The sequence below is a fragment of the Natrix helvetica genome, assembly GCF_964273705.1.
Source record: "Natrix helvetica genome assembly, chromosome: 6".
In the NCBI taxonomy this organism is placed as follows: domain Eukaryota; kingdom Metazoa; phylum Chordata; class Lepidosauria; order Squamata; family Natricidae; genus Natrix; species Natrix helvetica.
In genome coordinates, this window is record NC_138553.1 from 33,127,550 (window position 1) to 33,150,878 (window position 23,329).

The 23,329-nt window shown below is 38.7% G+C and overlaps 1 protein-coding gene across 4 annotated transcripts in view; it reads right to left on the reverse strand.

The window, feature by feature from the left end:
* Window positions 1–23,329, reverse strand: part of ATF7IP (activating transcription factor 7 interacting protein) — a 108,012-nt gene that overhangs the window by 41,377 nt on the left and 43,306 nt on the right. For all 4 annotated transcript variants that reach the window (XM_081957697.1, XM_081957700.1, XM_081957699.1 and 1 more), the window contains exons 3-8: window positions 11,405–11,485; window positions 9,556–9,698; window positions 6,322–6,459; window positions 4,855–4,920; window positions 3,105–3,178; window positions 2,528–2,616 (exon numbers count right to left, since the gene is read on the reverse strand). In XM_081957697.1, coding sequence (XP_081813823.1) covers window positions 2,528–2,616; window positions 3,105–3,178; window positions 4,855–4,920; window positions 6,322–6,459; window positions 9,556–9,698; window positions 11,405–11,485 — 591 coding nt within the window. The remainder of the gene's footprint in view (window positions 1–2,527; window positions 2,617–3,104; window positions 3,179–4,854; window positions 4,921–6,321; window positions 6,460–9,555; window positions 9,699–11,404; window positions 11,486–23,329) is intronic.

Here is a 23,329-nt window from a genome sequence, read left to right on the forward strand (position 1 = left end):
CCCCTGACATTCGAACTACCACCGACCTCCGTTCCTTCCGGCAAAAGTTAAAGACTCACCTATTTCAATCAGCTGGCCTGGCACTTTCTTAGTTCTACCTCCCGGGGATTTATTCATTTTAATTGGGTTTGGGGTTTTAAAAAGTTTTTAATACACTATATACTATATTTAATATTTATTATTCTATGTACAGTCTTGCAACCTCCTCCACCTACGTATTTAATTATTTAACTGTTTTGTATGTATTTTATAACGTATTTTAGTGACTGTACACCGCCCCGAGTCCCTTTCGGGAGAGGGGGCGGTCTATAAATATGAATAATAAATAAATAAATAACGGACCTCGCGTTGCATAGCAGCAGCCTCAGGCCTTGGGTCTGTAGATCCTGACCACCTAGTGTGCAGGGGTTGGTACAAACGACCGGGAATGACCAAAAGCCCCGGTCTCCCAACCGACTACGCGCTCTTAAATTGTCCTCACACCTGCCCCTCCCCACGACCGTTGGTATTAAGGAGCCCTGAACAGGAATGCTATCTTCCCTCTCCTCCCCCACTCCGCTCCCTCCTCTTTCGACCACACCTAAGTGCCTGGCTCTACCATCCCTCCTAACCGGTTCCCCCCCCCCACCCCTAGAACCCCTTACAATTTTTAAAAAAGAATTTATTAAAAAACCCCTCAATGTGCGCTTCCTCCACCTCTCTGGGTTAATAAACCCGTCCTCGAGGTGGGTCCTAGACAGGGCAGGAGGACATAACTGCGAGAGGGGTGATTCCCGCAATAAAATAAGGTCAGACCTCGCATACATTACAGATGATAAATAATAGATACACCGGGCTAAAGATGGATTCTGGGTGCTGAGATGTTAAATAAGTCTACCAGTAAAATCATAACAGAACGGCAACCAAGATAGTAAAATGGGAAAAGGAAAGATGGAGAAAGAAATAGGTAGAAGTAGCTAACAATAAATAGGGCCCATAGTAGGGGTTAGGCAGTTCTTAAAAGTCCATAAGAGGGTGAGCAGATGATTCATAGCGACAGGGGGGGGGGAGTTCAAATAGTTCCCCCGCTGTTCTTCCAAGCCCCAGATGGTAAAAGTTCTCCGAGTCTATACGAAGGCAAGTGAACAATCCCTAATGGGGAGGGGGGTGGTGTCAGCGGCTCACCGTGCGCCATACCAGCTCCAGCGTCGCCTCCACGCCATTTCAGGAGGCCTCTGTTATTCATTCCGGCGCCCTCAACAAATCCAACATCCCAACGGCTCAGATGTTTCACAACAGATGTTTCACGCCCAGCTCCAACCTCCCACAATCTCCACTGGGCTTCTAGAAGGCTCGGGGCTCCTGGCAGGTCCAGCGGGTCGGGGGATTGATATTTAAAGCCCCCCGATGGTCTTCCGGGCCGCCTCTGCCACCAACATCTCCCTCCACCTTCTCTCGTATGGGGCGCCATCGTGTCCCCGTCACTAACCGCTCAGGGCGTCGTTGATCTTATCTCAGGCTGTCGTAGTTGTCGTGGCTTGTAAAAACGCCCGCAAACGCCAGCCAAATAGATCGAAATATCAGAACGCCAAGGCGACAGCTCCAGCAGCCGTCGACGCCTGCAATCCCCCCGGAAAAGCCGATGCGTCCAAACGCCGGCCGCCATTTCCCAGCTGCTTCAGATTTCAAAGCTCGATTTACTTTCTTCCGCTTTTCTGTGCTGTCCGGCCACCCTGGGGGACCACTCGGGTCCAGAAATAAGCCAGGGTGGTCATTGTGTAGATCTGTGGTCCTCCAGCTCGTCTACGGGCCAGCAGCACCCAGCCCAGGTCAAAGGAGCCCCGAGAAAAACACGGAGCTCAGCGGCTGGCCGCCATCCTCCAGGAAGCTCCTCCTCCTTCCCTTCCCATGATTGAAATGATTCAATCATGGTTAGAACAAATGGTGGGAGACCAAATTTTGTTTAAACCAGAAATTTTTCTCCTAGGTATAATACCGGAGGGGTTTAAGAAAGATACACTTTATCTAATTATACATGTACTAACTGTGGCGCACATAACCTATGCACAATATTGGAAAAAAGAAAATACACCATGAGAGCTAGATATAATCAGAAAAGTGTTGGCCTGTGCGGAAGCAGATAGGCTCACTTTTGAACTTAAAAATAAAGGGGAATCAGAATATTTTGAAGTCTGGAACAGATTTTATAATTGGTATAAGACAAGGTGACAAGACTGGAACAAACTGTATATATTGTGATTGGACAGAAGGATAAACAATGTATTAAGTAGGCTAATAGTTAATGGTTGAGACTAGTTGTATATTACCTGAATGTATATGGTCACTTCGACTTTGCGGTACTGCATTGTTTTAAATGTAAAAATTATATACACACACATACACACCACTGGGTTTAAACATGACAGCATCTGTTATTTTCATCTAAATCACTTCTATTTGGCTGAATTACATCAAGTCAGTTTTTACTTATTTGATTTTAAAAATGTGCCATAAAAGTAATTATATACATAATTGAGATAGATTTTACCTGTATTCACAGGGGATTGAAAAGGAGTTGATGGAGTGTCTCCTACATTTCTCTTGGTCTCCAGCATTTGCCTTACTGTGCCAGAATTTCTACAGAACAAAGATTTATGTTAGTTGTATCAAGTAGCAGTAAGCCCAAAAGAAAATTATTTTAAAATTTAAATAATCTAATATTACTCATTTTTTTCTAAATCATTGTATATCACTGAATTCTGCATACCTACTGTATATGCAATACAAAGCCTTAAAAATCTTTTTGAACCAACATAGTTCTCAGTTTAAAACAAGCAATCTCTGGCTTTAATATTTTGTGTGATACTAACTGCCATTATTTCTCAACAACTAAGGCATACAGGAGTTGAAAACTACAGGCTGCTCACTTTTGCCCTAAGAATTCCCCATGCCTAGTTATGCTTTTCATCATTAGAATGGATTAACATATATTTGGGTAACAGGGAAAAAGGCACATTTATAAATAAAATGTGAAATATAGTTGCCATCAAAATATTGTACTTTTCTGCAGAAGTTATCTTTCTAACTAAATTTCTAAAAAGTATAACTAGGGAGTTGCAGCTTACCGAAATGTCACACTATTGACACTGCCTGTATCACTCACTGCTTTTCCTGGGGAATGGGCAGTGTTTTGTAGAATCTACAAAGTAACACAAACCAATATGAGATTTGCAACTTAAATTTTGTACTTCATAAATGATAGTTCTATTTTAGGCACACTTCTCTTTCAGAAAATCTCAAGTTTATATTATTATATTTCATGATACAATATAAATATATTTTCTCCCTTGAAGCCTTTGACATACGAAATAAACTGAGACATCTAAACTATCAAAACAAGCCTGCTGCTTGATAATGTATTAATGTAGCAATAGTAAACATCTATCAGGGACTATATCAAGGTAAGGTGTTTTAGCGTTCCCATTCTTATTTTAAAAGTTAAGATAAGCATCTTTTTGGAACTAATTTTTCCCTTGCTCATAAATATGAAGATATGTTAGAATTATGAATGCTCTCTTTTCTTCAAATAAATTTGTAATACAATTAATTCTGAAAGATACACTATAAGTATTCGTTCACAACTGCTTCTGATTATGTGGATGGGTGAGCGAATACTTTTGGCAATATAGTATACATAAAAACATCGAATTGTCCTCTATGGTCTAATGCAGGTGTATCCAGCCTTTTGGCTTGCCTGGGCTGCATTGAATGAAGAGGATGATCTTGGGCCACATATAAAATATATAATATAGTCAATGTATATATACACATATATCGGATCCCACCCATTCTGGCCAAGGAGGCATGCTGCAGACCCCAACAATCAAGCAATTTCAACTGGCAAGCTCCAGGAAAAGGGCCTTCTCTGCCGTGGCTCTTGTCTTTTGGAACATCTCATCCCTGAGGTGAGATTGGCTCTCATCCTTCTGATCTTCTGTAAGGACCTTCTGATCTTCTGTAAGGACTCTACCAGATGGCTTGGGGCCCCAACAGGGTAGCATCACATTGGAGGTGATTGATGAATTAAAAGGCAATCCCACCTCTACACACACGGTACATCCTGCTCCCTTTCTTCTCATCTTTTAAGTATAATTTTATCTTTCTAATTCCATTCTTATTGTTCTATAAATATTTAACTTTTCATGGTTTTTATTGCTTTTAATGCTGTAAACTGCTGAGAGTTGCTTTGAAATGATAGGTAGAAAATCAATCAAACAAATAAATAAATGTAAAAATAAGGCCACATTACTAGCTGCTCAGCATGGGAACCGCAGGCCACAGGTTGGATATGCCTAGTTTAATGATTTAAAAACTAAAATTAAATTAAAATAATCTTTTAAATGTAATTTTGCAACTATAGTTTAGTTTTAATCAGTAATAAAAGGTAGGGGTGGGATGTTTAATCCTTTAATTTTCTTCTAGAAAACTTAGCAGATAAGAAGAATTATAGTGTACTAGTTAAATATTGTGGGTATTAACAAGTGATCACACTAATCTGTCAGTTACAGCTAAACATTCAATGAAAATGACACTATGGCATTCATCTTAATCCAACTGGGAAACCCCAAAAGATTTTTTAAATCTCATTTCAATTTAGAAATACAAGTGCACAAATTTATGTGTATTATCCAATAATTTCTCCAAGTTAACACATAAATTCATAATTATACAAAAGAATGGATCTGATTCCATTGTTGTATTTTAGCTTAAAACATACATGAGTAAGGTACTGGTATACTAAAATTTGCATTATTACAAATAATAGTTGTGAGCTTAATAATCAATCAACAATAGAATAAAAAGTTCTGTTCTTACTTCTGGTTTTTTCTTTGAGTCTTCTCTAGCTGCTCCAAAACGTTTTGTCAATCTTGCAATTTTAGCCTCAAAATGGGAAAAAAGAAATATAGTCTCAATAAATTAATGATATAGTTCAGTTTTATAGTGTTGGTTTCATCAAGAAAAATCAGTGGTTTTCTTTTTTAAAAAATGTGGTAGAAAAGGAGAACAGGCTGGACTACTTGGAATAAAAGTGAGCATCTTTTTCTTAAATCGTTGAAGCTATTTTCTTTTCATTGCTATATGGTAACCTTCACAACCATCCCATCATTAGCTCCGCTAGTCTTACACTAGAAGAGTTAATGATGGGAGAGGGAAAGCATACCTCTACTTCCTACAAATTGTGAGTAGAGGCTGCGACAGAATCAGTGCAGGTGTTCAAACTTCTGTCAACACAGTGTGAGCTGAATCCATTAGGAAAGGGGTAGGGAAGTGTTGATGCCACCAAATTAGAACTATCAGAATGAGTATGAGTCAGAAAAGTTTAAGCAACATTATCCATACACTATCTTGCAATTAAATAGTCTGTCAAGTGACTCTGCATTTTAAGATTATCTCCAAAAATACCTTTTCCAGCCCAAATCCTGGCTGATTTTGCAAAACCTCTCTCCTTTCTTTTGACACTGTTTCCCCCGTATATTGTATATTTATGTGCCAGGTTCTTTTCTGTCTAAATCAGGGGTGTCAAACTCAAGGCCCGGGGCCAGATCCGGCCTGTGGGGTGCTTAGATCTGGCCCATGGGGTTGCACTGGAAACAGCGAAGGATCACTGCACAGTGCCTCTGCCAGTGAAAATGGAGCTTTGTTTTTGCTGGCAGAGAGTTGCAGGAGGTTGTCCCAGCCGAAAACGGAGTTTGGGAGCCTGTTTTTGCTGACAAGAGTGCTCGGGCCACCACAGGTGCCTCCGACATGAGTGATGTTGAGCTAGCCATGCCTATTATGGACCACAACCCTGATGCAGCCCTCAGTGAAATTGAGTTTGACACCCCTGGTTTAAATAGTCAAATGTTTCTTGTGATACATTGTTGTTTTTCACAATTAACTGCGGTTCCATTCAGTGCAAGGCATTTGGATGAGAGACCTCGACTTATTGAACAGAAAAGAAGCCCATTTTCTTTCCCAGCTATCCCCCTGTATTTCTTCTGAATAGCTAAGATTATCATCCAAATCAAATTTGAGAGCTGAATGAAAGAAGGTTGACTGAAAAATGTCCCTGAACCTATTCAGCTACTCTAGTCTTATGTTAGCAAAGTAAATAGTGGATATAATATTATTTTTTTCTTATGCCAGTAGCTAGCATAAAATGAACAGATGATTTAATTTTGAAATAAAGAACAAATGGAGATATTTGTCCGAGGAACATATTGTTTAATTAACAAGTGTCTTGCATTTTAATATTGGAGGAAAAATAACTCTATTAAGTCTCAGACATATAAGCATAGATACCTGTAATTCTGTAATGACGGTCTTGTGTCTCTTATTGCATTCAATTTTATCTACTCTGCTTTTCAAATCTTCTAGAGTTTTATCAAACAAAGCACATTCTATGGCACTAAATTTCTCTTCTAGAAAACGATGGATGACCTGTAAAAATATAAATGAAAAAGTAGCTAGTTAAGATTAAATTTTGTTTTAAATGTTAGCATTAAAATGTGTTTCATTTTAACATTTAAGTAAAAATGAAATAAAATTAATTTAAAATGTTTATTTGCTGATTATATATCGTTATCTATGAAAAAGAGTTCTTAAATATATTTGCATTGATGACACATTCAGTGAATTCTATTTTTAATTCATACCCTCATTTATTCGCACTTCTTAAGTGAAGATCAGCAAATGTTTACAATATTTGTTAGACTGGCTTTTTTCATGGTACTATCCAAGCCTAGATAAAATTACTCTTCCCATATATTCTACAGGTGGAAGAGTTTAGATTGCAAGATCTGCTTACTGAAGACTAGTTATCTAAAAATAGCTAAAGTGTAAGTTACCACAGGCTGGTATTTTCCATTGGCTTTAATAAAATTGAAGCACATATCTAGATTGAAAAACATATTCCTGAAACCAAGGAAACAAATAATTGAAATTGAACGATTCAGATCTGTTTCAGAAAACCATTCAAATAATGTATCTTCCATAAATCTAAATGCTTTCCCTATTTTTGCTCTCTGAAGCTATGCAATTACACACTAAAAACGTTAACCAGCATGTACTTTTCTTTATCATATAATCTGTTAATTAATTTTACACATGTACTAAAAAGAAACTTCCTCCAACTTCCGGTTGACGTCACGGTGATATCAGACACAGGGAACAGGGCTCAGCATTCCCTGTGCTGAGTTCTCCGTTTGTGGGCTCAGTTAAATTTAATGAAACTTGTTAAATAAACAGCTTTTGGTTCTAATATAGAATTCAAATAACTCAAATATTTATTGGATTCAAATATCAAATGTTTCAAGTTGCCATATGGTAGTCTCTAACGATCAACCTTCTAAGTTTTATAATCAGCACAAAATGAGATTTTCACATGTGAGAGCATCTTTTTAATTCCCCTCAAAGTCTTCCTTTAAATCAATTTCATTGATTTAAACTTAGCATTTAAAAACTTTCTTGATATAATCATCCTTTTCCGGTATATTTCAAAACATTTACAAAGCTGGAAAAATGTAATTTTCTTCCTTCTTAAATAGGTTGAATTTACCCAGTGAATGCCAAACATGCAATTATGAAGATTTTTCAATCTTTAAAAAAGAATGTAAAAATTAACTTCCAAAGTAATGAAGATGAGCTTTGATTGAACTTTGAATCCTTAAAAGACTGCATTAAAAGCTCAGATGGAAGCTGTGATTTTCAGTTGACCACAAGTGATTATAATAACATCAGTTTCTGCCATTAATTTGTAACCCCACTCCCACCCCAAGCCATTCAGAATGCCTGAGGGTAATTTTAAGATCTCTCTTTAATTCAGAGAAAATTTATGGCAGTCTGGATCTCCTATTCAACTGCGTTTTGGCCACAATGTCTCCAGCTGTGAGTGGGCATCAATTTGCCATTCCCCAACAGAAGTGCCTCCACACAACACATTTACGAATAATTCCCTATTTTTTTAAAAAAAAATGGCACCAAAGATGGATATAGTGAGCCCTTTGAGATATGCCACTCAAGAAGTAGATTTCATAATAAATACTGGAACGCTACTTTATTGAAATAAGACTATAGAAGCAAAAATTTTAAAGCCTAAAATTATTTTCCCTTTCCTATACCAAAGAGAGTCAAAGCGGGACAATCTTAAGTTTCATTCTATTCTGCTATCTTGTCTTCCTGGCCTTGAATGAAATTTTGCTAAAAATCTTCAAGGTCAACTATACGATTCTCTATAGCAGTGTTTCTCAAACTTGGCGACTTTAAGTCCTGTGGACTTCAACTCCCAGAATCCCCCAGCCAGCTATGCTGGCTGGGGGATTCTGGGAGTTGAAGTCCACAGGACTTAAAGTCGCCAAGTTTGAGAAACACTGCTCTATAGGAATATGTTAATTTAGGGCTCACAGAATTTGTTGGGTAAGTGTGGGTTGTGGAGGTTTGTTGTTGAATTAGGTTTACTTGGAGCTGGAGGTGGCAGCAGCTGTTCTCAGAACTGGTACAGCACAAGAACTTGAGAATAGCCTTCTGAAAGACCAGGAAAGTGGAGTTGCCTGGTGGCCTGCAAATAAATGGGATCTGGTCAGGACCATACATATGACTGTAGGTCATGGCTGCTAATATAGCCACAGGGACAACATCAGATAAGAATTTATACTACTGATGCTGGTCAACTTTTTGATTGTGTGGTTCTGTCTCTGAAGCACCACTTCTTGTAGATTCTTTGATAAGATGGTGGCAGCAGCAATTCACAATTCCTTCCTCAGGTAACAACAACAGTGGTGGAAAAGTGCTTGCTCTGGACTAAATTTCAACAATGAAGTGAGAGTGCTGGTGACGAAATGAGGCCTGGTTTTGGTTTTCTGGAATACATGAAATTTACTTAATCCTTTAATAAGCAGGCTTTGGTTAGCCCACTCAAAACTATACCCCTCTAATCTAGAGCAGGGATGCACAATTAATTTTAATTAATTAATTAGGAGTCCTGATGGCATAGAGGTTAGAAGGCAGTATTGCAGACTAACTCTGACCACAAACTGAAGTTTGATCCTGATGGGCTTGAGGCTGACACAACTTTCCATTGTTCTGAAATCGTTAAAATGAAGACCCAGACTGTTGCAGGCAATATGTTGACATTGTAACTTGCTCAGACAGTGTTGTAAAGCATTATGGGGCGGTATATAAGTGCTATTGCTATTAATTTTCCCAAGGGCCATTGAAAAACTGGGACTGTTGTGGATGCCTACTCTACCTCTGCCACAACCTCTCACCATTACCGCAGGCTGGAAAGGGATTTCAGATCTCATGGGTAAAAGGAAAGAATGGGTTTGTTATTCAGCCAATGTTAAAGAAATACGACTTAGGCAAGAACAATGGAACATAGCAGCATTTATAATTTTCTTCTCTATAAAGCATACTCCTGCCAAGCATTTATTTTCAAGATTAAGGATTTAAAATTTTTAATATAGCTGGAACAAAGAAAAAGTATTTTAAATTAAAAGGCAAAAAACACAATGCCCAAATCAAGAATGTCATATTTACCTTTTCAAGTTTCTGATGAACATCTCCTTTGGTTGTAATTTTTACTTCAAATTCTGCTTCAAAATCTCCCAGATACCGCCGGCGTTTAGAATGGATACTATCCATATCTTCTGATTTAGAACGCTTTCTTCTTGATGCCTCACCTAAAATTTATTTTGATTTTTTATAGACTTCTTTTATAGAATTGCCCTTTTCAAGACCATGATTCTCTCAACAAAAGCAAAAACAAAAAAATCCCCAAACCCTCAAGTAATTCAGCTTCATCAAATTTGAGAAAGAGCCATTTTAAAAAGGGTGTGATACACCCTTAAAAGCCCAATGGGAAACAATGTCTATTTTTCTTTGTTCATAATAAATAAAAATATCCAATAATTCTCAACCATGAGTGTGCAATGTATTAGATTAATGTTTAAAATTTATGCTTACAAAAATTAAGATAGAAATATTGAAAATAGTTGTAATTATTCCACAGCATGGAGCAAGCAAGCTGGTGGCAAGATGTGATCTCTTTGTTTCACTAGAAACAATGTGAATATGAATCAGGCATGATGTTGCTAGGTTTCTTAAAATGATAATACCCAGTAAGAAAAACTGGTAACATCTTGCAGATGAAATAGGTTAGTGGCAAAAACCTATTTTGTAATTCCATTTGCTCTGAACCATATAGCACCACCAGTTTTATGTAGGCAAGATACACTAATGAAAGAATAGTGAAAAAATTGAATAACCCATTCCTACTGGTGCATGCTGGCATTCCTCATTTATCAACTGTAGGACTCAAATCCAGGAAGCCTCCCCTGCACTTGCATAATATTTGCCCAACAACTTTAACATCAATTCCCAATGGAAAGCCAAATGGCTTGCTGAACTCCCAGATTTAGGAAGACATATAAATGACACCGCAAAAGGTGCCAGGTTTTGAACTCCGATGTCAGCAATTGACAATCTTGAATAGGATTTGTATCTCACACGGCCTCTGTCAGGACTCTCTGAATACCTGGGGCATAGTATCCTCCCCTCAGTGTGACTGCGGGGGTCCCACATCAAACTGTTGATCACATTGTGACCGGCTGTAAGCTGAGGACATATAGTGGTTCAGAATCTGACTTTTTAAAAATAAACAATGCTGCACTTCAATAGTTAGATGGTCTAGACATTGGTAATTGAACAGATCTTTTTAACTTTTATATTTAATGTGTTTTACTAATCTAGATGAATTGTTAATATATGTTGGTAGTCCATGTATGATATGGTATACGCTAAATAATACTTGTTGCCAATCTTGCATCATATATGCACATACAGTATGATGGTGTAAGATTTAGCATGGTCTAGGGATTCAGCAGTCATAAGGCAGCTAAATAATTTGAGAACTAAAGTGAACTTGAAAATATGTTTGCTTTTCTACTAATTTTAATATTTGACACAACGAATGGCAGCTCAATCCTATGAAAAACTTTTAACACACCGATGTGTTTTTCTGCATTTTAAGCATATTTTAAGCATATTGTATGCAACCATGAAATTTCACACAGTAGATAATTCAAGTGACAGTAGAAATGATGGCTATCAGTAGAAAAAATAAAAAATAGGACTACCCAAAAATAAGGTGGTGATTTTAACATAGAACCCTAAAGCATCCAGAGCATATATAATCACAAAACATTATTTGAAGGTAGCAGAGGGGAAGAAAATGAGGAAGAAACAAACAGCATTTAGTCATTGTTTATAATAAATGCAGACGCATATAAAGACACATATAAACCATTTTGAAGTATAGCCAACATACAAAAATAGTGCAACGTAATTCCTGCAAGCAGTATGAATTTCTTATTTTTGCTATACATACATTTTTCTGGAGGTTTCTCCTCCTCCTTGTTGGGCTCCCTTTCTTCTATGTGATTCAGTTCTTTTTTTTCCTCTGTGTCTTCTGTGAGAAAAACCAATCATTTTTTAATCTTTACAGACAAAATCATTGTACCACAGATTATTATTTATATATATATATATATATATATAATAAATTGAAGCTCAGAAAAATCTTAAGATAAAATACCTTAATAAACATTTAAAATTACAGTATCTTCCAATGCTGGATAGCTGTACAATTATTGGAAGGCAAGCCAATACTGCCTTCTGGCCCTTTTCCAATTCTATGCCATTAAGACTTGTACAATCCAATATTTTTTTTAAAAAAAAGTTTTTTTAACATTAAAAAACAACACACATTTCCATTCACTACAGTGAGTCCATATCAGTATCATAGATATCATTTGTAATTACATAAGCTCTATTTCTGTATTCTCTAATATATTCTACATCATATAATCACTTAAAATATATTTACAAATTTATACAGTGTTATCATATTTGTCGTAAATAATACTTAGTTCTTATACAGTATCTCACATCTATCGTCCAACCATTTATACCATCTGTTCCACACTTTATAGTACTCCGATTCTTCTCTATCCTTCAGTTCCATGGTGAACCTATTAATCTCTGCACATTCAAGTATCTTTCTTGTGATCATTGCATCTGGCGGGATATTGTTCCACTTCCAATTTTGAGCAAATACTATTCTTGTTGCAGTTAATATATGTAGTGTTAAATATTGAGATTTTTTACACATTTTATCACCTAGTATGCTCAATCGAAATAGTTCTGGTTTCAAACTTTTGTTCTATCATCTGTTCTAGCCATTCCTTTATTTTAAGCCAATATTCTCTGGCTTTGCCACAGGTCCACCACATATGGTAGAAAGTTCCTTGTTTATATCCACATCTCCAACATTCAGTGAGCGAATGGGAAACATTTTGGCCAATCTCGCTGGGGGTAAATGCCAACGGTAAAATATTTTATACAAATTTTCCCTATAGGCTGCTGACATCATCAATTTATAATTTTTCTCCCATAACTTATCCCAGTAATAACAATAACAATCAAAAATTTTAAGATGAGCCGTTCAAGTCACAAATTGTCTCTAATGCCATACTACCACTAGCTTCATCAAAGTGCAGGCTAGAGTGTAGGTGACCATACTCAACTGTTGGCTCAGACTATTTGTTTTCCTTTGGTCTTATCCCATTAACTATAAACTTTCAATCCACATGGAAACAGGCAATTACAATCTCATCCCTAGTCTTCTCTCCTTCTACTCAGCATGGAATATGATTAGACCAAAGCACTCATTAAATAATATATAGCAAATACAGAGTGCCAACTGGACTTAGCCATGATCCTAACCGTTATTGCCAATTAATCTAACAGGTATTCTGCTCCCCCATGGCATTCTTAACTAATCTTGAAGTTTCTAACCACTAGAGGACCTTTACTTGGGCATAATGTCACGCAGCAAAATTCCTTATCCAAAGAGACAATGCCCCTGTGACTTTGGATATACACTGGACACATGCTTCTCCAACGCTTTACTACAGAAACATTCATACTAGCCTCATCTAACTACTACTGCATAAATACCTAGGGTACACAGAACAATTCTACACCTCCCTATGTGCAGCTCTTTTACCTCCATTCCACTTGCCATTCCCACCAGTTGACTACCTCAAAATATGGTCTTAGAAGTTTGGGCTGACTTCTGGCACAAGCATAAATTCTATAATTTGCTGCCACAAATTCTCAGCCACAACTTCAACAATCAACTGTATGATTTCTCTGGAACCTTTGATTTTTTTTCTCATTCTCTCCAAACCTTCCAATCTGGTTACATATGCCAATCTTTTTTTAGGCCTTTGGGTTTGTTCACAAACTCCTGGGGAATCGCTAGAATTCTCGATAATTTTCAGATTCTTCCACTTAAGACAACACACCGGATTTTCAGTGGATAGTCATAATACAGGTGAAACTCGAAAAATTGTATCGTGCAAAAGTTCTTTTATTTCAGTAGTGCAACTTAAAAGGTGAAACTAATATTTGAGATAGACTCATTACATGCAAAGCAGGATAGTTCAAGCTGTGATTTGTCATAATTGTGATGATTATGGCTTACAGCTCATGAAAACCCCAAATCTATAATCTCAGAAAATTAGAATATTACATGCAATCAATAAAACAAGGATTGTACATAGAACAATATCGGATCTCTGAAAAGTATAAGCATGCATATGTACTCAGTACTTGGTTTGGGCCCCTTTTGCAGCAATTACTGCCTCAATGCAGCGTGGCATGGAAGCTATCAGCCTGTTCCACTGCTGAGGAGTTATGGAAGACCAGGATGCTTCAATAGCGGCCTTCAGCTCTTCTGCATTGTTCATTCTCATGTCTCTCATCTTTCTCTTTGCAATGCCCCATAGATTCTCTATGGGGTTCAGGTCAGGCGAGTTTGCTGTCCAATCAAGAATCCCATGGTTACTGAACCAGGTTTTGGTGCTTTTGGCAGTGTGGGCAGGTGCCAAGTCCTGCTGGAAAAAGAAGTCAGCATCCCCATAAAGCTCGTTTGCAGAAGGAAGCATGAAGTGCTCCAAACTCTCCTGCTAGACGGCTCCGTTGATCCTGGACTTAATGAAGCACAGTGGACCAACACCAGCAGATGATATGGCTCCCTAAATCAACACAGACTGTGGAAATTTCACACTGGACTTCAAGCATCTTGCAGTGTGTGCCTCTCCATTCTTCCTCCATACTCTGGGTCCTTGGTTTCCAAATGAGATGCAAACGTTGCTCTCATCAGAAAAGAGGACTTTGGACCACTGAGCAACAGACTAGGTATATTTTTCTTTAATCCAGATAAGATGCTTCTGACATTGTTTGTTGTTCAGGAGCAGCTTGACAAGAGGAATACGACATTTGAAGCCCATGCCCAGGATCCGTCTGTGTATGGTGGCTCTTGATGCACTGACTCCAACCTCAGTCCACTCCTTGTGAAAGTCCAACACTTTTGAATGGCCTTTTCCTGACAATCCTCTCCAGGCTGCGATCATCCCTGCTGCTTGTGCACTTTTTCTTCCACACTTTTCCCTTCCACATAACTTTTTATTAATGTGCTTTGATACAGTACTTTGGGAACATCCAACTTCTTTTGCAATTACCTTTTGAGGCTTTCCCTCCTTATGGAGGGTGTCAATGATGGTTTTCTGCACAACTGTCAGGTCAGCAGTCTTTCCCATGATTGTGATTCCTACTGAACCAGACTGAGAGACCACTTAAAGGCTCAGTAACCCTTTGCAGGTGTTATGGCTTAATTAGCTGATTAGAGTGGGACCCTTTGAGCCTAGAATATTGCACCTTTTCACAATATTCTAATTTTCTGAGAATGTGGATTTGGGGTTTTCATGAGCTGTAAGCCATAATCATCACAATTATGATAAATCACAGCTTGATCTATCTTGCTTTGTATGTAATGAGTCTATCTCATATATTAGTTTCACCTTTTAAGTTGCATTACTGAAATAAATGAACTTTTCACGATATTCTAATTTTTCGAGTTTCACCTGTATATTACCATTTCACTTTCAGCACTCTGGAAGCTAGCCATTTTAAAGCCTTCTATCTCATATATGTCCTATTCAGGTAGCTGTTCACTGGTAGGATAAGAAAGTATACCATGTGTAGTGCATCATGGGTGTTTTTAACTATCTGCCTCATTGTATTTTTCTTAAATTGCACTTGTTCTCTTGAAACAAGATATATTACATCAACAGCATTCCCACAATCTATTAAAAATGCCACTCATTAACCTTAGCCTGGCATATTTGTTATTGAGAAATCTGTCAGTGAGTTTAGCTTAAAAGATCAAAGGGGACCAACAATGAGCAGCCAGAGCCAGAGCCAGCTTTAGCAGTACCAACAAATGGCCAGCTCCAGCGACATTAGGACAACTGCTGCATAAGCAGGCAAAGGAGATGGGGCAAAATAGCAAACAGCAGACATCACTGCTATCACTCTCTAAAGATCAAGGTATGGAATTATTGCCTTCTACCAATTCTGAGGAGGAGCAATGCTTTCATTTCTATTAACCAGGAATGCAAACTTCACACAAAATGATATTCAAAGCTATTGACAGAATGGGGCTGTAAACCACAAAGCATACTTGTATTTAAAATGAGGGTTGAAAAGGTATTTACAGGTAGTGCTTGACTTACAAACATTCATTTAGTGACTGTTCAAAGTTATAATTGCAGCACAATAAAAGCACTATGCATCACATCTGTAAAAGCAGGGATCTACCACACTCCACTTAGAGAATAGGTTGAATAAGATTCCCTACATTGAAGTTTATTCCAAAGAAATAGCTAGCACAAGCATTAAAAGATGCCAATATTGTAATATCAAATAGAAGAACCAACTCATTGCAAGAAACAAACCAACTAATGTACAGCACAACTGCAGCTTTAACTGAATAGCTGGAATGCAAAATCAACACACAGAGTAATCTTCTGATCTTAGAATACAGATCCCACAGTTCCACTACTCATGAAGCATGAATATGCCTACAAACTGTAAACATCCCAAAAGATCTGCTTCTCTGGCTAGTTTGTTGATGCTTTGCTTTAGGTTTTTGTCTGAAAAAAGCTGAATAGCAATAGCAATAAGACTTATAAGACAGTGCTTTCCAGCCCTCTCTAAGTGGTTTATAGAGTCAGCATATTGCCCCCAACAATTTGGGGTCCTCATTTTACCCACCTCGGAAGGATGGAAGGCTGAGTCAACCTTGAGCCTGTGAGATTCGAACTGCCAAATTGCAGGCAGCCAGCTGTCAACAGAAGTAGCACTGCACTCTAATCACTATGCTATCATGGCTCTAGCATGAAGCTGTAACAATCATGAAGAAATAGTAGTCCAGGCTACCAGTAATATTTCATGTGCTCATTTCAACACACTGTCTGTTCTTCCTTCAACAATACTTCTATCTCCTCTCCTTTAAAGACAATTAATTTGGACATTATGACTATTCTTATTTCATTAATACTAGAAGTATTGGCTAAGCATTACTTTATCTCCCTGAGTGGAAAGTACATTAGAGTTCACTAATGTAGGGGATGTTATCGCTAGGCCAGCTCCATCTGCTCAATTATTTCAATTAAGACATCCAGAAGGGAACACTGAGATCCATGGCACTCCCTGTAGGAAGCATCCTTGTAATTCTTTCAAAGACAATAGCCGTTGGGTTGCTAAGATACAATTCCAAATAGAGTGATTTGTTGACTTACGAAGCATGTCTGAGAATGAGTCAGCATTAAGCTCTTAAAGGGAGGCAAGGTTTGCATGATGTTTTCATCCAAAAACTGGCCCACTCCCAGTCTAAACTTAATGAGGAAGGACTCAGACTGTATATCTCATGACTCTCTTTTCAATATCCCAAACGAATTTTGAAATATCTTCCTCATGATTGTAGATATTTAGGGCTAAGAACCCTCTTTCTGGTTGTAGTTCTTTTGGGATAGTTGTCACCTTCTTTCCCAAATCCTTTTCTTGTATTCCTTGAATCTCTTTTTGCTCTGCAACATGTCAAGGTGGAGGATGGAAAAGAGTGATTTTCTGCACTCTTTCTTTTTGTCTGGAGCAGCCTATTTAAACTTGCATGTGACTTTGATCTGAAAATTTTCCTATTAAGAGGTATATTTGCTGGAGCTATCATGTTTGGGCATAATTTCAGTTTTCTGCTGCCATTCTGGCAACAGAAGAAAAGGTGATCCATGCTGTTTCTGGCCTGGAAAGGTTGGTTGCTACTGTACCCTCTTTGCTGGATATGGTTACCCATTGTTTGTGCTGTCTGATACATTGGCTGGTTGTTGGGCAGTCACTGACAGTTACTGTTGTTGGTACTATGCCTTGTCTGATGGAGGAAGAACTGTTCTAAGTGGTCCTCAGTCCTAATATATTACATATAGACTTTGTCATGCCCCCCCCCCCTTGAGCCTGAATCTGCAGGGGAAGATGAGCTGCAACTATAGATCAAGGGAGCAGCTTCATTGGCTTCAGAGGAAAATGGGGAGGAGCAAGGCCAGGGCCTTTCAGGATTAGGACAGCTTGTAGGCAGGGCAAGAGAGGCTAAGCAGTGAACATGAGACACAGAGCTCAGGTGATGAGCAAAGACCACCCTCTCCTGATTCCTGAGCATGGAGAGTGGAGAGAAGACAAGAACAGTGCAGACCGAGCCAGGAGGAGTGCACCCTGCCCCTCTTCACAAGGCACACCTGGGAACTGAGACTTAAGGAGACACTATGGGAAGGGGCATTTGTCGGGAACAAATGCTGAATTCCTGGAGTGTTTAGTGCCAATGTTCAAATTTTCCTAGAGTCGTTGCATTCTTTTTGGATTTCTGGATTACTTGCCATGCTCCCTTGCTATCTGGACTCTTCAACTTGGCCTGCTGGATTTCTTGCTGTGCAGCCGCGGTATTCACAGTGTTGGGCTGGACTATTTGCAGCCAGAGGCTACTTGAGGTGTGTGTGTGATCATTTTGTTCTGGGACTTGCCAGAAACGTAGGAGCGTTTGGGGAAATTTGGAGCAATAAAAGGGCGGTTTGAACTGCCAGCTGCCAGTCTCTGTGCTGTGCCCCGGGTCATCACAGATTTGTTGCTGGATTTCCTCATTCTGTTACTTTGTGTAGTCATATATGGAGCTGTCACTTTTATGCTTGGGCTGATACTTGTGAAAAGCAAATCAGGTTGTTTCATCCTCTGACTAGCTGTGTTCTTTGGTCTCTTATTTATTTTGCAATTAAGTCACACAGTTGCTGAGTCGCTTTTGCTTGCTTCTTAATTCTTTACTTGTAGCTATCCAATGGAAAAGACATTGCTCCCGCATACTATTTAGAAGAGGTTGAATTAACTCATTCCTAGTCTCCAATTTCAATGTTGCAACATTTGAGTGTTTTGATTTAATTTGGGCATTCCTGGCAAATTAAGTACGCTATAGTTTAACAATCTTCTTACCTAAGCTGACAGAGATATGCTGAAGAGTATGGCCTTGGGAGACTAAAATTCTCAAGTTAAGATCACCTTAACAAGAACAACAGTTTTTCATAATCATCATGGCAATTGTAGGGCCAGATGATATACCAATTTATCTAAGAAAGTAAGAAAATCAGAAGCCTTCATCTACAGCTTCTCAACCAAAATGTAAAGGTAAATGATTTGGGAAAGAGTGTCTTCTAAAATAATATCCTATGTAGAGAATATTCTCCCTAGGGCTGTTTTAATTGCTTTGGTTTTTTAAACTTTATTTTTTTAATTTACACTATGTATTTCTGTTTATTCCAATACTTGAGGGAGATGAATACAATTATAATCAATTATAATTTAAAATAACAATTAAAAACTTAGCAAAATGTATTTATTCATTTAATCAGTTTTTTAAATACTCTAAGAGCAGTGGTTCTCAGCCTGTGGGTCGGGACCCCTTTGGGGGTTGAATGACCCTTTCACAGGGGTCGCCTAAGACCATCGGAAAATACATACTTTTGAAAAAATATGGAAAACATAAAATAATTTTATAGTTGGGCGTCACCACAACATGAGGAACTGTATTAAAGGGTCGCGGCATTAGGAAGGTTGAGACCCACTGCTCTAAGAGTGTAAGCTAAATGCATCTCTTCAGAGAGTGGACTCCATAACCGGTTTTTAAGACAGTCCTTTAAAAAATAGTTTGTTTGGCTTATCATTATATTTTTATTACAAGTAGTCCTTCACTTATGACGGGTCATTTACAAACCATTCAAAGTTAGGACAATCTGAAAAAAAGTTACTCATGACCCATCCTCAAAGTTACGACTGCCACATTAGACCCACCTCATCATTTCAGGTACTTGGCAATCAGCTCACATTCATGCCGGACTGCAGCATCACAGTAAAGTGATTATATTTTGCAATTTTTTTGCTATTTTCTGGAAAAAACATGTTATTAGATAATCCAGATTCAGATTTCTAACCATGCAATTCACTTAAAAACTACAATTCTTATAGTAACCATTATAAAAACAACCTTAAAATTGAGTCTGGTTACATAATAACTCAACTTAGGGCCAGAAATTTAGGTTCAATTAAGGTTGTAAATCAAGGACTACCTGTACAAACTGCTCTCAGAATGTTTACACTGAATTGGCCAATAAACAAGTCACAATTAACAAGAATCCATATATGCAAGGTAATATTGCAGCAAATGTATAACCTTAATGGAATATTTGGCACGGTTCCTATATATTAAGATGGTAGTGTAATCAGAGGTCCTGATTACAGTACTTATTTCAGGCTAGAATCTTACCTATAGTTTTACCTAGAAAATGGATAGGTCACCACAATAACTGATGGTATGATAAAATCAAGATAAGCTATTTTATATTACTAGTTAGTATATTACCAATCTCTCAAACAAGATCAGCTAGTATCTCTATGGACACAATATAAAGTATTATATTATTATTTTGAAGTTCAGTTAAAAGTATAAGAACTCATGTTAAGGAAATATAAATATTTTTAAAAAATCAAATTGGATGACAAAATAAATATCAAAAAGAGCATGTCTAAACAGGAGAGAGAATATTAGATCATTATTTGTAGATTTATATTTCACCTTTCATTTAGTAGCTCAAGGTGGTATAGATAATACTGTGTACAACAGCAGCTCTTTGATATAGATTGGGCTCTGAGTGATAGGCACAAAGTCACTCATGAACCTCTGTGGCTAAGGGGGGGGGATCAGAATCTGGGTTTCCCCACTTCAAGTCCAACACTTTAACCACTACACTATACTTCCCCAATCCTTAAAAGCCATCTTTTATAGATACAACTTTCAGATGGGTTTATCAGGCTATAATTCTCATGTTAGAAGAAAACACAGATGGTATTACATTATAATTAATGAAGCTAAGCAAAATAGGCAAAATTGCTTAGCAGTTTCATTTATTAGTGTGTGCATAATTCTAACCGAATAGAACTTATTTGTTTAGACAGATACACCTATATACAATCTTCATTGTCATCCTCAGTGCAATTGTCTGTTGTATGCAAGATCCAATATGTGTTGGTCACTAGGACCAGAGGTTTAGCCTTTCAAGCTTTCAGACTTGTGCTGGAGCCCATCCTCAGGGAACTACTTTTTCTCCAGAATATGTGCACTCTGTATAGTATTTATGTGGTGCCTGGTTGTGTGTGGCTTTTAGTTGTTAATTGGGGTGTTCATGGTTGGTTGTTGTTTCCTTTTGCTGCTGTGCCCTTGGCTCCTAAGTAATGAATAAGGGGGTGGTAAATCTGTACTCCTGTTGACTGAAAAGGGATCTATTTTTCAGGCTTCAGTCATTTCCCTGGCTATTTTTGTACTGCTCAGCCAACTATTTTAGTAGCTATGAAATTGAATGCATGTCCTTGTTTATTGCAATGTGAGGTTACCAATGATTTCAGGTCCTTTTGTCTCTGGCAGTTATGTCTGTAGTTTGAAAAAGAAGCGTGATGATTCAGGAACTGATTTGGATGACTTTGTAATACAAATAAGTATGTTGCACTAAGAAGTTACTGACAAAACAAAATGCTATTTTTTCAATTCTCATTCATGTAAAGTTGAAAACGCTCACTTCATTGACATGGTTTAGTGACTCCAGCCAAGATCCATACAACAAAACAAATGCTATACAGAAACTGCTAATGTTGCACAAGTTGTCAGTTGCGAGATTCTGTTTCTGAAGTTACTTCATGGGTGCAATTGGGATTGTTGCTATGGATGTTCCTGAAGTTAGTTCACAGGAGCAAGTGGGATTGTTGCTATGGTACTAGCTTCCCTGCTACCCAGCAACTTCCTGCCTGAGCTGCTGGACACTATTTCAGGGCGGTCTGTAGAATTCCCCAGACTTATGATACAAGGTAAAGGTTTCCCTATCCAGTCGTATTTGATTCTAGGGAATAGTGCTCATCTTCTTTTCTTAGCTGAGGGAGTCAGCATTATTTGAAGACACTTTTACGGTAATATATCCAGCATGCCTATATACTGAGGTGTACAGAATGCTATTACCTTCCCACTGAAGTGGTAGCTATTTTTCCATTTGCATCCACATGCTTTTGAACTGCTAGGTGACAGGAGCTGGGGTAAGTAACGGGAGCTCATCCCATTGCATGGTGCTTGGTTCTTGAACCTGGCTGACATCTTTCCAGCCAACAAGCCCAGCATCTTAGTCACTGGACCATTGCCTCCTCTCATCACACACCCTTTATGATTCTTGGGGACCTCAATTTCCCATTCCGAGATAGACCTCCAAAGTGGCTCAGGAGTTCATGGTCTCCATGACAGCCTCGAGCCTCTCCCGGGTTATTCTTGGCCTGACTCAGGACAGTGATCTCATCCAGGACTTGGTTTTCTTGTCAGAGCAGTGGCAATGAGATGCAAGGGAAGAGTTTTCTTTAACCCCTCTCTCATGGTCAGATCACATCCTGTGAGTGTGGTTCTCTTGCACCGTTTCCCTCTGCAGGGAGGCTGAACCAATTCTAACCCAGAGAACCCATTAGTCTACACCTGGCAACTGATGGTCCCAAATGTATTTCAAAGGGAGCTGAGAGAAATACCTGTTGCTACATGGTCCTGCTGAGGTCCTACTGGTTGCCTAGAGTAGGGAGTCTGCTGCAGCCCTAGACAGGATTGCTCTTATGAAACCAAGAGTGGCGCAGGTCCTATGGAGATGCCAAAGGAACAGACATATCCAGCTTTATGGGGATTGTTCAACCTGAGGAATGGGCAGAGTCCTGTAGGGTGAAATCATCACCACCTGCATATTAGATCCATGCCCCTTCTGGCTGGTTAACACTACCCAGTGGGTGTCATGTGGATGGGTCCAAGCAATGGTGACTTCATCCTTGCTGGAAGGAATGTTTCCGATCCCTTTTAAAGAGTCACTGCTGTGCCCCCTAGTTCAAGAAGCCATCGCTGGACTCCACCGTGCTGGACAATTTGTGTAATCTTCAACTTTGTTTTTTTAGGAAAATTGGTTGAGAAGGTGATACGACCTCAGAGGGGAGAAAAAGCATTATCTGGACTCTTTTCAATCCGATTTCAGGCCCCGATATGGCTCTGAAACTGCATTGGTTTCACTCATGGATGATATCTGGTAGTAATGGGAGGGAGGTTGTGCATCCATCTTTGTTGTCCTTGTTTGACTATGGCATCCTTTAAGGGTGACCTTTGGGGGGGTTTGCTGGTTCACTTCTTTCTTCAGAGGCCAACTCCAATTGCTGTTAATAGAGAATGAGAGATCCAGTTCATGGCCCCTCCTTTGGGGGGTGCAGGAGGGCTTGGTGCTCTGTCCACTCCTTTTTAACAGCTACATGAAACTGCTGGGTGAGATAATCCATCACAATAGGCTGAGATATCATCAATATGTTGGTGATGTCAGGATACATATCTCTGTCCTAGGTGAAGTGAGTGGTGCACTGATTGTCGTTTCGCAGTGCCTGGAGGATATGGGGGTCTGAATGGCAAGGAACAGACTTCAACTGAACCCTGTTAAGATGGAGTGACTATGGATGGGCGCTCTTATATCCTATTTCCATCCTGGGACATGGATGTGGTTGCACTACTGCTTACAGACCTGGTGTATAACTTGGGGGACCTGTTAAGACTCACAGAACCTGCTCTAAGAGCAGGTGGCAGCTGGGACAAGGAGTACCTTTGCCAAACTCCACATTGTGCATCAGTTACACCCTTTCCTGGACAGGGAGGCTCATGGCTTGGTAATCTTCTGATTGGACTATTGTAACTTGCTCTACATGGAGATATGGAGCCCCGTTTTTTTTCATTCTGCTCTTTTCACTTTCATAATTAGAGTTCCAT